The sequence below is a fragment of the Embiotoca jacksoni genome, unplaced genomic scaffold, assembly GCF_022577435.1.
Source record: "Embiotoca jacksoni isolate LCO1_2020_lvr unplaced genomic scaffold, fEmbJac1.0.p SCAF_26, whole genome shotgun sequence".
Lineage (NCBI taxonomy): Eukaryota > Metazoa > Chordata > Actinopteri > Embiotocidae > Embiotoca > Embiotoca jacksoni.
The window spans coordinates 3,353,766-3,368,946 of NW_027185377.1; the positions used below are offsets into that span (position 1 = coordinate 3,353,766).

Sequence of the window (15,181 nt, forward strand, 5' to 3'; positions counted from 1 at the left end):
TGGGTTAAGTTGAGTTCAATACATTTTCATGAAGTGAAAAATCTCTAATAAAACTGATTTGTATTTTCAGAGTAACAGATTGTGGAAAAAAAAAAAAAAAAAAAACCTCCCTGATCAACCCCAACACCAGCAGCAACTAAATCAACCCTGAATCATCATCGTAGTACAGCTGGATTCCAAATACCCCACGTGTCAAATCATCCTCCACTATAAGAAGCAGGAAAACTGGTTTTAGTAAACTTGCGTGTATATAAAAAAAAAAAAAAAAAAAAAAAAAAAAAAAAGCCTAAAGATTGTATTGATTTTTCTAATAACTCCTCAAACTTCTGTGAAAGCTCCTCTCTAGACTTCCCCTGTTTAACAATCACATTTGTTTTGGTTCAACATGCTTCCACATGAGGGAGACAAGCTCCTCCCAACTCCAACATCCTCTTTTTTTTTGTTTTAGAAGGAAAAACATTTTTTTGAAATACATAAATATTTCCTCTTTGGGAAGTCTTACAAAAATCCAGAGCTGTGTTTGAGAGAGAAAGAGACGAAAGGAAGGAGACAGACAGACATCCAGACGGGGGGAGTGGAGAGACGGGACGAAAAGAGCTATTTCAACGAGGAGAAATTATTAAGATTGGAGCAAAGAGAAAACACAAGCCCCCAATCTGCAACACTTCAGCTGCATGTCAACTCTTCTCTTGCCATGGATTCGTCATCGCAGATATTACTCTGAGGGCCCAACGAGGACGTAAAGCAGAGACGGGGAGACGGCAGAGGAGGGAGAAAAAGCTGTAAACCTTGGCTGAAGGGAGGAAAAAAGCAGTCGTGTGGGAGAGCAGAGGCGAAGAGACAGCGACGAAAGGTGGGGGAGTGGAGGAGTGAGGCGCCCCGTTCTTCTCGAGCAGAGTGAGAGAAGGGGGAAACAGGAGAAAAAAAAAAAAAGAAAAAAAAGAAGCAGAGAGGAGTGATAAAGAGTCGGGGAAGGAGGGAGAAGAGTCAGCTGGACATGGGGCTTTGTGCTGTTCTCCTCATCTGTCTCTCCCAGGCTGAGCTGGGGAGAGTCTGGGCTCAAGAGCGTGAAGGTAAGCCTCACACCGAACACACTTACAGGTCGACGAACAGTAACCCCATTCGACTACCTTGTTTAAAAAAAAACAGACTGTCAGGTGCTGCACAGGTTCAGCCAAATATTATCTGACCTGAATTCTTTGCAGCCACCTCCTGCAACAGGCATGCTTAAAATCTATTGGGGCACTTTTTTTTGCGGTGGGATTGCATGTGTGAGTAAATGTTTCTATGCATATGTGCATGTGTGAAGCTAACAGGTCCCATGACATTTCTCTCTGTCAGTCACAGTAAGCACATGAAAGAGTCTGTTTCTTTTTTTTGTTTTTTTGTTTTTTTGGTTAAAGATGATATTCCTAAAGCTCCGACCAGAAAAGCCAATTATTTGGTGTTTATGAGCCTGGAAGTCACAATCAATGCATTTTGACATCTAAATGTTTGAGGCTACCCAGTTATTTTAACACTGACATTGCTGGAGGTGTTTTACAAAAGTAGAAAAAAAAAAAAAATCAATGGGAATTTTTAAATTTGGAAAGTTTTGTACTTTTCTATGTCGCTGTATCACATCTCAAAGTGCGTCTATAAATGATGTGTACCTGTTTGTTATGTGCATCCTGTATATGGATGCTCTATACTCCTCTGCCATCCGGCTGTGTGTGTGTGTGTGTGTGTGTGTGTGTGTGTGTGTGTGTGTGTGTGTCCGCATGTATGTATTTTTGTTCTCCTTGGAGATGTATTATTTTTAGCCAGCCCCCGTTCTTCCGCTGCCGCTCCTCTTCCTCCTCCTCCTCCTCCTCCTCCTCCTCCGACAATCAGTGGTGCTCCAGTTACTCTGGCCTCTCCTGTGGTCCCAGTTCTTCTGATCAGGGGCCTAGCTCTGCAGAGGACAACCCGACATACAAAGACCAGAGAGAGACACCCCCCCCTCCCCTCCCCCGACATAAGGCCACTTGAAGTCCAGCAGAGCGTCGATGCTCATCTTTACCACGAAAAAAACTCCAAAACCTGAGATCCAGATCAAGTTGTCAGCTTTCATCTAATTACAGCGACGTCCCCAATGTAGGTCCTTTTCCCTTCAGTTTGATAACTTCATATCATTGCTTTCTGACAACAGAAAGTGGAACAGCTCTAAAATAAACAGTGCTAGAAGCACGCTCTCAATCACTTTAAATCAATGGCAAGTACCTTTCACTCCTGTCTCGCCGTAGACTGGAGGCTGGGCTAAATCTCTTTCACAGAGCTGTTAACACTCCAGCAGAGTTACATAAAATTGGGTGCACGGCCGTCCCCGTTTTCTCACAGGTCAGGACCCTCAAGACCGTCTGCACATCTGCAGTTGATTGAAAGCACAAATTTCAGAGTCAAAAGTTCACCAAAGTTGAACTCCATGCAAAAGTTTGCGCGTTTACTTCACCGGCTTTAGAGAATCCGCTGATCACGGTGATTCAGCCTAAATTGATTTTTACAAATGCTGGTGTGATGTTACATTTCTGCGCTACGCAGGATATCAAGTTGTGAGATGAGATCTGTCATTAATGTATAATTTAGGTGCAAAAGACATGCTACAGTCATGCCAGCAGGTTTGTGAGGCTGCAGTGCTTTCAGCTAAATGCTAACATTAGCATTGACTAACATCGGCGATAGCAACGTTAGCATCCTGATGATTAACAGGCAAAATGATCACTAAGAACAACTGAGGCTGACGGGGACGACATTTGTGTTGCAGGCGATAAACCAAAGTACTTGACAAAGAAAATGTTTGACCTGAAGTTCATCTTCAGTTAAGATTCATCCTCTGTGTGTATCTGAACCAAAAATGATGACAGTCCGTCTAATAGTTGTCAAGAAATTTCTCTCAAAACCACAAATGTGAACCTCGTGGTGGCAACAAGAAAAGAGTCAGTCGATCGGAATGGCTTCATCCTCTGGGGACCATGAATGTCTGAACAACAGCTGTTGATATTTCAGTCAGGACATAAGAGGACAACAGACTGACTCCCGGACCAAACATCGCCATCTACAGAAATGCAAATCTCCTCTCTTAAAGTACATTATTATTCTCACTCAATGAGTGACTCACTCTTGCCCCTTTTAACTTGTACACAACGGCGTAGCTAGAAACTCTGGTCCATCTGTCAGTACTCGATCCCCCACCAGGAGCATCTCGGTGTCCCTGCTGCAAGACCTCTACGGTTGAGCAGGTCACCAGGATGCTGATTCCCCATATGGAGTTGAGACAGCATGTCTGACGGGGCCACTAATAGTAAAGTGATATTATCTGAGGTTGCATTTGCACATCATGGCTTCAAATTGTGACTTCAAAAATGAAAAGAATCAATAATTGGCATGCAGAATTTACGTATGTATGTAGGTTTATAAGATGCTAACAGTTGTCAAGATGAAGCAGCGTTAAGAGGCGTTAAGTTCAGAGAGACGTCAAGTTCAGGAGCAGCATCGTGACGAGTTGATGGATGGATCGGAGCTGGTAAAGTTTTAAACCAGATGGAAACTATACAAGAAAGTTTTGAACTTAATCTGACACTGCACAGATCAACACAGGACAGTGGGTGAGACTGAAGCAGCAGACAAATAACAATATTTCCTCCTAAATGGTAACAGATGTGAGGTTTTGATGACTGGAGTTGCATAATATCTGTGGGAATATTGGTGTTAAAGTGGGTAAATTAAAGGAAATTTAAATGTATATCAATCTGATGACCAAAGAACTAAAGTGTACTTTGATTCTGGTTAGCTAATAAGGAGCGACTGCACATTTCTCGCTAAAATAATCTCAGATTGTAAAATCAATTGCAAACGTGAGCAGAAAACATCCCCATCTGTGACAGTTCATCCCTTTCAACCGTTTCTAAACCTGGAGGCTAATTGAGTTCATCCATATTTATCTTAACAGCGCATTTTTCCTTTTTCTGTTCGGGTCCTTATCAGTCCAGCTGCCAGTATTTGTGGTTGTGTGCTATGGTTACTGCTGTTTCTGAGGATGAGGTGCCAAATGACTTCCTCCCACGCCATAAACTCCAGGCTGGTTTTAACACTGACCACCCTTTTACAAGACCAAACGCAGAAAAAAACCCACCACGTGACAAACCGCAGTGACCTCGTGTTGTGATTACTGTTCCAATAATGATTCTTTTAAGATCCTTTACTTTGAGAATCTCTGTCCTGACAGTAGGACTGTGTCTCATTTCCATCAGTACACAAAACAGGACTGCTTCAGGGTCAAGACTTTGTTTGTATCCTGAGATTTAATCATCTCTCCTCTGCTGTGTTTGCACGGTACATAATGGTTCACTTTCTTCAGCGCGTCAGCCTCTGGAGCAAAGATGTTGGCCTTTTGCTTTCTTTTAATGGGCCTGCAGATAATTTCTCTTTTCTCCTTTCTGTGACCGAGTACATGTCTTTGTGCCCTCGACGTATCCTCGCCTGCGTTTAGAGCTTCAAAGTCTTGTGCATTTAAACAGAAAGAGGAAATTTAGTTTTCATCCGCCGGAACAGACTTAAAGATTGTTAAACTTGGGGGAACGCGGCGCTGTTTTTTTTTTGTCTTGTCAATCCTCAGCTGCTGTCGAGCCTTCATAAGCTGCATTCAAACAGAAACTTTTTTTTGTTTCTTATATGTATGACAATGAATTAATAAAGTATTCATAAATAGTCTAAATTTTGCAGGCCGTAGAGCTACTGTACGTTTCTGGCAAAAGACAGGCAGAGAAAGCAAGAGATCAGGGGACTAGGAAAAGGGGCGCGTGGGACACGGCAATGAGATCAACACAATATGTCCATTCATAGCACAATGTGCACAGCTCAACCTGCTGTGTCCTAGTTTGATGTGACTCCCAACACCCACTAGATTTGCAAGGTGGATGCTGCAATGCAGACCCATCTGAGGAAGCAAATATAGTGGACAGCACAGCCACGCTGGTGCCTTTGCCTCAAAATAACTGATGTGCAGTTGCTAAATCACACAAAAAAGGAGCATGCAGGATGAGCGGTTCGATTCCCACTCAGGTCAACACTCCTGGCACTGCAAGATATGTTGGATTAACAAGTGGGAAATCTGCACAAAAGAAATACAGTCGAGGTGAATTGACAGGAATAGAAATATTCCACATGTAGAAGACTTTCAGAACCCATTTAATCTAACAGCAGGAGCCCCAGGGTGCATGTTTACAGTCAGGTCACACACTATTCACCAGCCAATTTGTCACATCCGTCACCTCAGACATTAGTGGTTTGGGCCTCATGTCAAATTCACCAGGATGTTTTTTTCTGCACCAGTTTGCGCATTTCCAGTGGTCCACATGTGTCGGCCAGACCCAACACTATCAAGGTCGGCGCCTTCACTTGAGTTCTTATACACAAAGCCCAGCCCACTCTTGAACTCTTTTTAGCCCTTTTCTTTTTTGTTTTTTTGTTAGAAGATCATTCAGGCCCACCTGCAGGCAGTTAGACAAGGTTAGAGATGTTCCAGGAAAGAAAACAATTTCATCACTTGGCAAAATCTGAGTGACTTATGTTGCAGAAAAATGTCAGCATTTTCTGGACTGCAGTCCAGACGTGTAAAGTGTTCCGTTAGAACTAATGGTCCCCGATCGGCCACTTCTAGCAGGCTCTTCCTCATCATTTCCCCCTGCTGTTTGACGCCTCCTCGGTTTGTTTGGAAGTGCCAATCTGACCCAATTAGGAGCCTCTCGTTCTGAAGCTGTGGAAATAGCTTCCGCTGCACCGTAATCAAAAAGGAGTCTTCATTAGAGCGATCTCCCTCGAGTGTGTGAGAACCTGTCTCCGTTTCATTCTCGTTCCATTTTGTCTCTTAAGAGTTTATTTTCATTGTCTCTTTGTTTTACCTGACTAACAATATAAAAGTCCTCTTTATAGGATGTCTCACTTTCTTGGAACCTTAAAATAACTAAACGTTCACTCTGATGATGAAACTGTAGAGTATTTCGTATCTGGCCAAGACATAGTCAAGCACAACCCACCGTAAAACCACAATTTGTTGATGTACAATTTCTGTAAAACAAACAGTATACAACATGCTAATTAGTGAGCTTTAAATGTGCTGATGGGCATGTTTTGGTTCCTTTGGGCAGAGCCAGGTCAGCTGTTTCCCCTCCTTTTCTAGTCTGTATGCTAGGCTAAGCTAACTGTTCTACTAGAACAACCTTATCTAACTGTATAAAAGAAAGCTCCTCGGGTCAGGGGCAACCAGGTGGGTTTTCGTTGACATTGGCGGGGTTGTGCACTGTGAATTTGTCCCCCAGGGTCAGACTGTCAACACAGAGTTCCACTGTGATATCTGAGGGAAAACATTTGGTGCAAACAACGTATATTTTAACATTAATATGTTGCAATAAGAGGATCGACTCCTCTGATAAGATTTTGGAACTTATCTGCAGCGATTTCCCATTTCGGCCGACTTCACTCTCCAAATATGGTTGAAGTTCATCCCAGAGGTGTTGGACGGAGTCGAGGTCACGGTTTTGTGCAGGCCGGTCGAGGTCTTCCACAACAAACTGGGAAAACCGTTTCTTTATGGCCCTGGTTTTATGTACAGATGCACTGCCATGCGGAGACGAGAAAAGGACCAAACACAAAGTGCAGCTACAAAGCAGTGAGTCTACTATTGTCTAAAATATCACTCAATGCTGGCACAAGGTTTTAATTGGAACAAACAGACCTAGCCAGCCCAATAAAACAGCTCCAAAACAACTACAAAAAAAAGTACACCGACATGACCGAGGGTATCTACATACCTTTGGTCTTATGTTGTAAACACAATTTGAAAAGAGAGGGCAGCTGAACCTCAGGCCGGCACTTCTTGTTCCCTTTCTCAAGATGTTCATAACATTCTGCTGCTTAACAGCTCAGTTCAGTGAACTAACAGCTCAAATAAAATAAAATCCAGACAGCTAACTGGATTTAATCCCTCGAACTTCAGCAAGGACAAATAAGGCAGAGTCCTTCACCCGGCTGAAGAATCAGTGAGTTCGTCACCGAGTTCTGCTGATCTTGCAACTGGCGACTAAAAATGGCAGTGAGTCACGGATTGGTTCTAGAAATACAAACATCCCTCTACGATCTGATGAACAGATGTCTCTCACACACACACACACACACACATACATACACAGTCACAGTCACACACACACACACAAAACATAGGTGGCCTGCAGAGATGTGAATACACACACAAACGTTACTCCATACTTATTGTGTGCATTCACAGGGATTATTTGACTGAAGTACAACGCTGGCACCACATGAAGGTCGGTTCACGTTTCGCAATTAGATTATAACCAGCCAAAATACACATGCCACATCATTAGTTTCAAAATGCAGAAATTAAAAAGGAATCATGCCACTATTTCTGCATGACAGATGTAAACAAAATATCCTCATAAATCTTTTTTTCAGGGTGTCGTTTGAGGTTTCTTTACGCGAGTAATTGCTCCAAGACTCCTAAAACATGGATTTAATTTTCTTTAGATATGTATGCCCTGTTAATGATTCAGATTACGGTAACTAATAAACAGCAGATGTGACCACAGGGTACGAAGGCAAAACTGTTTTTTATCATCTCATTTTATGAGATCGTTTTCACATGTTTTGAAATCAAGGAGGAAATTCAATAATCATGTTTGTCTCAAAAGCAGCTAAATTAATCTGCAATGGCAAATGTGGTGCAGCATTTGTTGACCCCATAGTGTATCTCAAATTGATGGTCAATTACAGGTGAAAAATTCAAGGGGAGAAAAAACATCTTGATGCTGCAGACACGAGTCATCTGTTTGCTCATGGATTCAGTCTCCCTGAATGTCGCTGCATGCAGTGTTGACTCTGCTCAGTCACAATAATGCCTGTCTTGTTCTAGATGCACGAAGCGGGACGGCTCTGCGGACAGAGGGGGATCCGTCCAGCTTTCACAGAACCAGGAGAGACCAGCAGACCCCACACAGGCACAGAGAAGCTCGCAACACGCAGGCTGAAGGAGGAGGAGGAAGAGGAGGAGGAGGAGAAGGAGGAGTTGATATCAGCACCCTGCCTGACAACAACATGACCCGAATAGTGGTGAGATGCAAACACCTGACCCTTCAGTAAAGCCCACAGTTACTGCTGCTACAGCCCGTCAAGGCTTCTCACATGCAGTTTGCAGTGGCAGAGTTACCGCTTTAAATTTTGTAGCTGGCACATTTGAGGAGCTAGCCAATTAGCAGTACTTCTGGGACTTGGTTGAAAACGCCATCTCCAGCTGACACGTTTTAAAAACAGAATCCCTGAAAAAAAAAAAAAGTGTCTTAAATATCCCCTTGAAGACGAGGCACCACCCGGAGGAAGCTGACCCCACGTTCTTGTTTAACCTAAGTGCTGAAAGTACTTTTAATTCAGAAACTAGCCAGGTTTTCTTTGTTGTTTATATTTTAAAACACTATGATTCACTTTGACAAGGGGAAACCATGAATCAGCAAAAACCATTTCAGGCTCAGTGAAAAAGTGAAACTAATGGGTTCTTAGAAAGTTTAAAAAAAACAGTTACTTCACTGGAAATGTAGAAGATTTGACCTGATTATGGATATTTTGGAGCGATGAAATATTTGATCCCCACATGTCCTCAGGCAACACACTAACCCACTGGTCAGGTTAGTTTCATGAATGTAAGGTAACCTGCTGCCATTTGTGTGAAACTGTGTGAATGCTGGATTAATGAGAGGCAAAATATAAATCGCTTCAGGTTCTTGTAATAACACAAAGTCTTTACCCTGCCAGGCCAGAGAAACTAAAGGTTCAGAGGTTGAGTCGAAGGTAGAGCTTGAAGCAGAAAGTCACTGTTCTGTGCCATTTTCCATTCATTACCTTTTAGATCAGTGGGTGTGTGTGTGTGATGGAGTTTTATTTGTGTCTTGTGTCCCAGACTCATCTTTCAGTTGAATCAGCCTCACTAAAATTCAACCCAAATAAATTGTGTTGTACATGTTTTTTTTCTCTCCCCACAATTCAAATTGAAAACAGACGACGTCGTCGTCCTGCCAACTTACAGTGTTTGTTTAAGTGTGGCTGTGCATGAGTTTTGGCGTGTGTGCGCTCGCGAATGACTCACTTGGACAAGATCACAAGTAGCTCTGTTGTGCGGCTGCTGTTGATTTTCTGGAGGGTGGTCTGATCCCAATTTCCGAGACCCTCCAAACTCTCTTCAATAAAACAGTCAGCTGTGAGGGAAAACTATATGATTATTCTCCTCACCTAGAAACACCCTCCTGCCCCCCCCTCTAGAAAACACAGACTGGTGTCAGGAAGATGTAAGAAAAAAAGTGGGTCACTTGCTGTATATGGAGCAGCCGGAGAGGTTGTGAGAGCGCTGCATTTAACTGCTCCACTTTCTGAGCCCACGCTAAACCCCAGAACCATTGCTCTCTGTCACCTTGAACTGTGGCATACATTAATAATGCCATCAAGACTGGAGATCTGTATGAAGCTCTTGTTGTCAAAGCTTTGTGCATAACGTGTAAACAGCTCCCCCAAGTGGAGCTAAGTGTGCACATCTGGGGAAACAAATCCCTTAATGTCCCAGTAAAGTTTCTTCCAACCTTTTTTTTTTTTGGCATAAAATCCTAAAACACAACAACTTCATTTGACCACTTTTTATAGGTTGCAAATCTGTAACTTGTGAGCAGAACAACTAAAGACTGAGTTTCTCTTCATGCGTGGACAAAATATATTTTTCCACAAGAAATGAGAATAAAATTGGAGAAAATCTTAAACTTAACAGCATTATTTAGTGTAAAGGAGTTTATTTCTTACCTCATGACTCTGGGATGTTGACCATGAAAATAGGACCCACTGGCCAATCAGTCGGCCTCGGTCCTCTCTGGTTTGTTCCTCACACTTGTCATGGTAAAATGTCTGGAAAAAAATCAAATGTTCTGGTCAAGATATTATTAATGTCATGAAAACTATGAAAAAATACAAATGACAAAAGAATCCTTCTGTAAACAGAAATATGCAGACAACTATTGATAATCTAATAGAAATAAGTAACAGAAGGTGTCCAAACTTTGATAAATCTTCACAAAGAATAAATATCTTTTGATGAGATATATTCTCATCTTCATCTTCTTTGAGATATGAATGAAACAAATAAGGGCTGCAACTAACTGTTATTTTCAATACCAATCAATCTACTGATTATATATTGTGATGGATTATTTTGTTTAAAAATAAGAAAATGGCCATCCATTCCCAATACTGGAGATGATATATTAAAATTTCTTTTATATTCAACTACCGGATCAAAATACAAAAACGTTCGCTTCACTATCACATGACAAAGAAAAGTCTTTAATCATCACATTTGAGAAGCTTGAACCACCACGTTTCATGTTTTGCTTGACAACAGGTAAAAACTATTAACTGGGGGGGTTCCCATTGGTACAGTGATTAAGGCGCTGATGATGAACAGCAATAGCTTAGGATAAGCAGACCTAAATTCACAGTGTGAATATATGGGTCAGGCCACGCTCCATTGACAATTGTTTCCAGTCGTTCCATCCTAATGGGCATAGACTTCAGGTTAATTTTAAAACTACTGGAACAGCCTTTAACCAATCAACATTGACCATCATCATTTCACTTGGCCAAACCCCACTGGGGTCACTGATTGGTTCGCCCTTTATAGTGGCTGAGCAAACCTTAAAGCCAACAGGGTTTCCAGACAATAATCAGAGTGAAAACTAATAAATAATCATCACTACCATGTATGTAATGACAAAAGGCAAATGAAGGGAAATATTAGAAGAGCTAGAATGTCTAGAAAATGATGTCACTTTTCTTTTTTGCAGCCTTTAAAACCAAGATGATACCAAACTTATGTCACAATTACAATACTACAGTATCCAAAATCAGAGATTATATGCAGTCTCATATCATGATATTGACGTAATTCCAATGTATTGCCCAGCCCTAATTGTAACATATACATTTTCCTCAAATCATTCAGAATCATTCAGCCCTAATTTACCTAAAATAATCCTAAACCTACTCTGAACTACCTCTCCATGAATCCTGTTTACATGAAGACTTTGCTTGCCTAACGTGTGTCCTCTTTTTCTTCAGGAGGACTCCCAGAGGTACTACAGATGGCTGAGTTTCGGTCCAACAGACAGACAGACTGACAACTTGTGGGTGGATCTGAACAACCTGCACAAGAGCCAAGTCCGAATCCACGGCATCCTGTCCAATACTCACCGACAGGCAGCGGTGAGACGGCGGCACAGACAAGCCTTAACGTCCAATTTGCACCCACACGGGTCTGACATTTCTTCTTTTTCCACAGAGGGTGGCTCTTTCCTTTGATTTCCCTTTTTATGGACACAACTTGAGACAAATTATTGTAGCAACTGGAGGTGAGTCGACCTTATATTTGATATTGTAGCGGCACTCATCTACTTTCAATCAAAAGACCAAATGTCTACTGGCACACTGAAGGAGACTTTGTCCTACCCTGGGGAAATATTCAGGCTTACCAGGCTATAACAAATCTAATTAAATGTAAATGCCTTCTTTTCTTTTTTTTCTTAATTGCTTATAGCTGTCGATGTCCTAAATCCTATGTTTTTTTTCATCTTCAGAAAATATCCCTTCAAAAGAGTCCTCTGTTTGTCCACATTTTCTGTGCACGAAAACATTTCATCAGCTGATCTGAAAATGGATATCGAGTGCAACAAATGAGCGTAAACCTACATGTGTGCAGCTGTTGTCCTAAAATAGTAAAAAAAAAAAAACGAATTTGTTGGAATGTTTTTTTCACGTGTACTTGTGTTTGTGGCTCCTTCTCCCCAGGCTTCATCTTCATGGGCGACGTCACTCACCGAATGCTGACTGCCACACAGTACATCGCTCCCCTCATGGCCAACTTCGACCCCAGCTTTTCTAAGAACTCCACAGTGAGGTACTCGGACAACGGTACGTAGGAGGTCCTCGGCGAAGTCTGCAGTGTCCGGACGCTGCTCGGTGATCTCTGACCGGCCTTCTGTATCTCGTACTCTGCTCAGGTAATCTGTTTGTGGTGCAGTGGGATAAAGTGCAGCTGAAGGACCGAGAGGCTGAAGGACCTTTTACGTTCCAGGCAGCCCTCCACAAAAATGGAACCATCATTTTCAACTACAGAGATGTAAGTTCTGGATTTCAACTGCGTAGCTTTTCTTTTTCAGAAGCAATCCTCAGATTGTACATCCGGTTTATCCACATTACAAGAAATTCTGCTGTTCTTTTTAAGATCCCTGTATCAGTGGAGAAAATTAATTCCACTGAGCATCCAGTGAAAGTGGGACTTTCTGATGCTTTTCTGATGGCCTCCCTCGATGCCTCGCAGCCCTCAGGTCAGTTATTGAAAAATGTAAGATAATATCAGTCTCTAACACTTTTTAGGATGGTTCGGACATTCAAACCCATTACACAGAGTTGGGGCAGAAACAAAAAACAGAAGGGGAAAAAAGTGAGCAGCGTCAGCGCACGGCTCGAGGAGGAAATTGTAATTTGGTCAGACGAAGAAATCAGAAGTCAGGTTGAAAAACTGGATAAAAATGTAGGCCATAACAAAAACAGCAACCTCGGTCTGGATGGTGGTCCAGACTTTCCGGTGTGAAAATGGCCTTTGGCAATGTCAGTAATAGCAACTAATACTTTATATTTGTTTTGAAGATCCAAAGCAGCATACCATCTACGAATATCACCGTGTTGAGATTGACACCACAAAGGTCGTTAGCGGATCCGCTTTTGAGTTCACACCTCTGCCCAGTAAGTATTCTCACAAACGGGCCTTTTGTTTAAGGGCCTCGGCCTCATTAATCACCACTCTAACCGCGGTGTGTCTCCACTCCACCAGCTTGCCTTCAGCACACGTCCTGCGACGTCTGCCTAACATCTAACTTGACAAGCGGCTGCGGATGGTGCAACACGCTTCAACGGTGAGATGAAGTTGGATTTTAAATCGTGCCGTGAAAACAACGGCGCAGTCTCTTCTCATTTTGTTCCTGCTGCGTTTCAGATGCTCCGACGGTATCGACCGGCACAGACAAGAGTGGTTCGACTACAACTGCCCCGAAGAGGTGAGTTACACCACCGGTTTATTCAAACGGAGAGATTAGCAGCTGTTTGCCTGTTTCCTGAGTAATTCCTGTGCGGCGTTCGCTCAGGCCAAAGGCACATGCGAGGACTACAACCCAGTGCTACCCGAGGGATCCATGAGCTCCTTCAACCACTCGTCTCCAGGTCCAACACCTTCCTCAGCAACGCTCGAAGACCAGCCTGTCACGAGGGGTGAGTTTCAGCGGGGGGCGGGTGGGACAAGACAGCGACTGTACGTAAAAAGAGGTTCATCTCAACTACAAAGGTGGTTTCAACCGTCTCTATTTTCCTTCCTTTTCAGATTTACAGACGGGCCCTCCAAACCATAAGGGCATAACCGAGAACACAGCCATCATAGCAGGCGTCGTGGCGGCCCTCGTTCTGCTGGTCGCTCTGACCCTGCTGGCTGTTTACTACATCAACACACACCCCACAGTCGCCCCACCGTTCTACCTCATGCAGGTGAGACAAAAAAAAATTAAAAAATCCTTCCGGCTTCACCGACACGCCACATGTTCATACAACAGTCAACATACTCCGTCCCCCGTGTCTTTAACCATGACTGTCTGTCGTTTGTAGCGACGTACCAATAACTACTGGCCCTCTATGAAGTTCCGCAACCAGGGCTGTCACTCCAGCTACGCTGAAGTCGAGCTCGGGGGTCATGAAAAGGAAGGTTTCATCGAAGCCGAGCAGTGCTGCTGAAGGTCTTGGACTTGCAGGACCCAGTCAGAAGAAGAAGAAGAAGAAGAAAAAAAAAAAGGACACCATCTTGAGGAATGTGACGGTACTACAAGAAGATGATATTCCGGCAGAACCATCGACACAAGATGTCCTTACTCCAACCTTTGTGGCTGGACCGTGTTTACTGTTACCGCTCTCAGCTCTCGCCAGCTTTCTCTGTGTCCGTTTGCCATCACACAAGGGATCAGCCATGTCATCCAAAGGGTTGGAGGGTCTGAGAGGAAAACAATGTACAGAAACATTGAGACACAAAATGTGTGACTGTCCAAAAAACCCATCAATGCAAGGGGCTGTCAGGGAATGAATCAAATTAGCCTTCATACTGCAAACCAATGTACAGCTCAATTTAACTTTGTGATTTTTGTTTTCATCCATTTCATGGAGTTCCTTTTTGTTTCATGAAACTTCTCGCGAGCAATGATTGGTTCATAAATGTTACATGTGGACTTCACTACAGCAGATATTTAGCTATATAACTGATAGTGATTATAACGATCATCTTGAACTTCTCTGGAGAAATATTGTTTGGATGAATTTTAGAGTTTCAAGTTATGAGAGTTTTCTTCAAACCTTTCTGTTTAAATGTCTTCTAATAAAAAATTTAAAAAAAAACTGGCGGTGAGTGTCGATGTCAATCTCAAATGTGTGGTGAAAAAGCTGGAAAGGAAAAAAAAAAGGTTGTGGCAGGAATGTTTTTGAGGACAACAGCAGCCTAATCAACAACCACATGCCCAGCTCTCAGCAAGGCAGAGCAGCTGCAGCTGTGCACACAACCAGCAGCTGGATGCTGTTCAAGAGAGGCCTTTCTAAATGAATAATGAGTACTAAAAGCATCACGTAAGCCACCCCGTCATCTCTTATAATTTTTGATTATGGAGTGAATGAGCTCTCAAATTTACAGGAAAAGTCCCTTCAAGGTACAAACATAATAGTCCCACATGTTTTTTTTTTTGCTCACTTTCACATTAATACTGCATCTTCTCTGCATCTAATTCAACTGTGCTCCCATCAAATTCATTGAATTGTGGGTGTAAGTTTGATGTCCCACCAATTTACGAATATCTGCCCCTCCTTGATGATAAACAATAGTAATTATTTATATCCAATCTGTCCACATTTGAAGTGATTTATCCAAGTGGAGTAAGATCCAAAATTGACTTAAACACTGTTGTATGTGTGGGTGATTTATAAATGACAGGAAAGACAAATTAAAAACGTATAACATCGCCACATGATGGAGCCA

General features: G+C 42.6%; 1 protein-coding gene across 1 annotated transcript; it reads left to right on the forward strand.

Moving 5' to 3' along the window:
• The first annotated feature begins 474 nt into the window (after positions 1–474).
• On the forward strand, positions 475–14,541 carry plxdc1 (plexin domain containing 1). Its single transcript, XM_069160150.1, has 13 exons — positions 475–1,073; positions 7,946–8,142; positions 11,182–11,325; positions 11,402–11,471; positions 11,908–12,030; positions 12,120–12,238; positions 12,344–12,446; positions 12,769–12,864; positions 12,953–13,034; positions 13,115–13,175; positions 13,263–13,386; positions 13,496–13,656; positions 13,774–14,541. Exons 1-13 carry the CDS (start codon positions 998–1,000, stop codon positions 13,897–13,899), a joined length of 1,482 nt encoding a protein of 493 aa, XP_069016251.1. The 5' UTR covers positions 475–997; the 3' UTR covers positions 13,900–14,541.
• Positions 14,542–15,181: the final 640 nt, after the last annotated feature.

Excerpts from the sequence above, each read along its gene's own strand:
- plxdc1 (XM_069160150.1), top strand. The coding sequence starts at position 998 with ATGGGGCTTTGTGCTGTTCTCCTCATCTGTCTCTCCCAGGCTGAGCTG. Across the intron at positions 12,239-12,343 it reads TCATTTTCAACTACAGAGAT|ATCCCTGTATCAGTGGAGAA; the intron begins GTAAGTTCTGGA and ends GTTCTTTTTAAG. Across the intron at positions 13,387-13,495 it reads AGACCAGCCTGTCACGAGGG|ATTTACAGACGGGCCCTCCA; the intron begins GTGAGTTTCAGC and ends CTTCCTTTTCAG.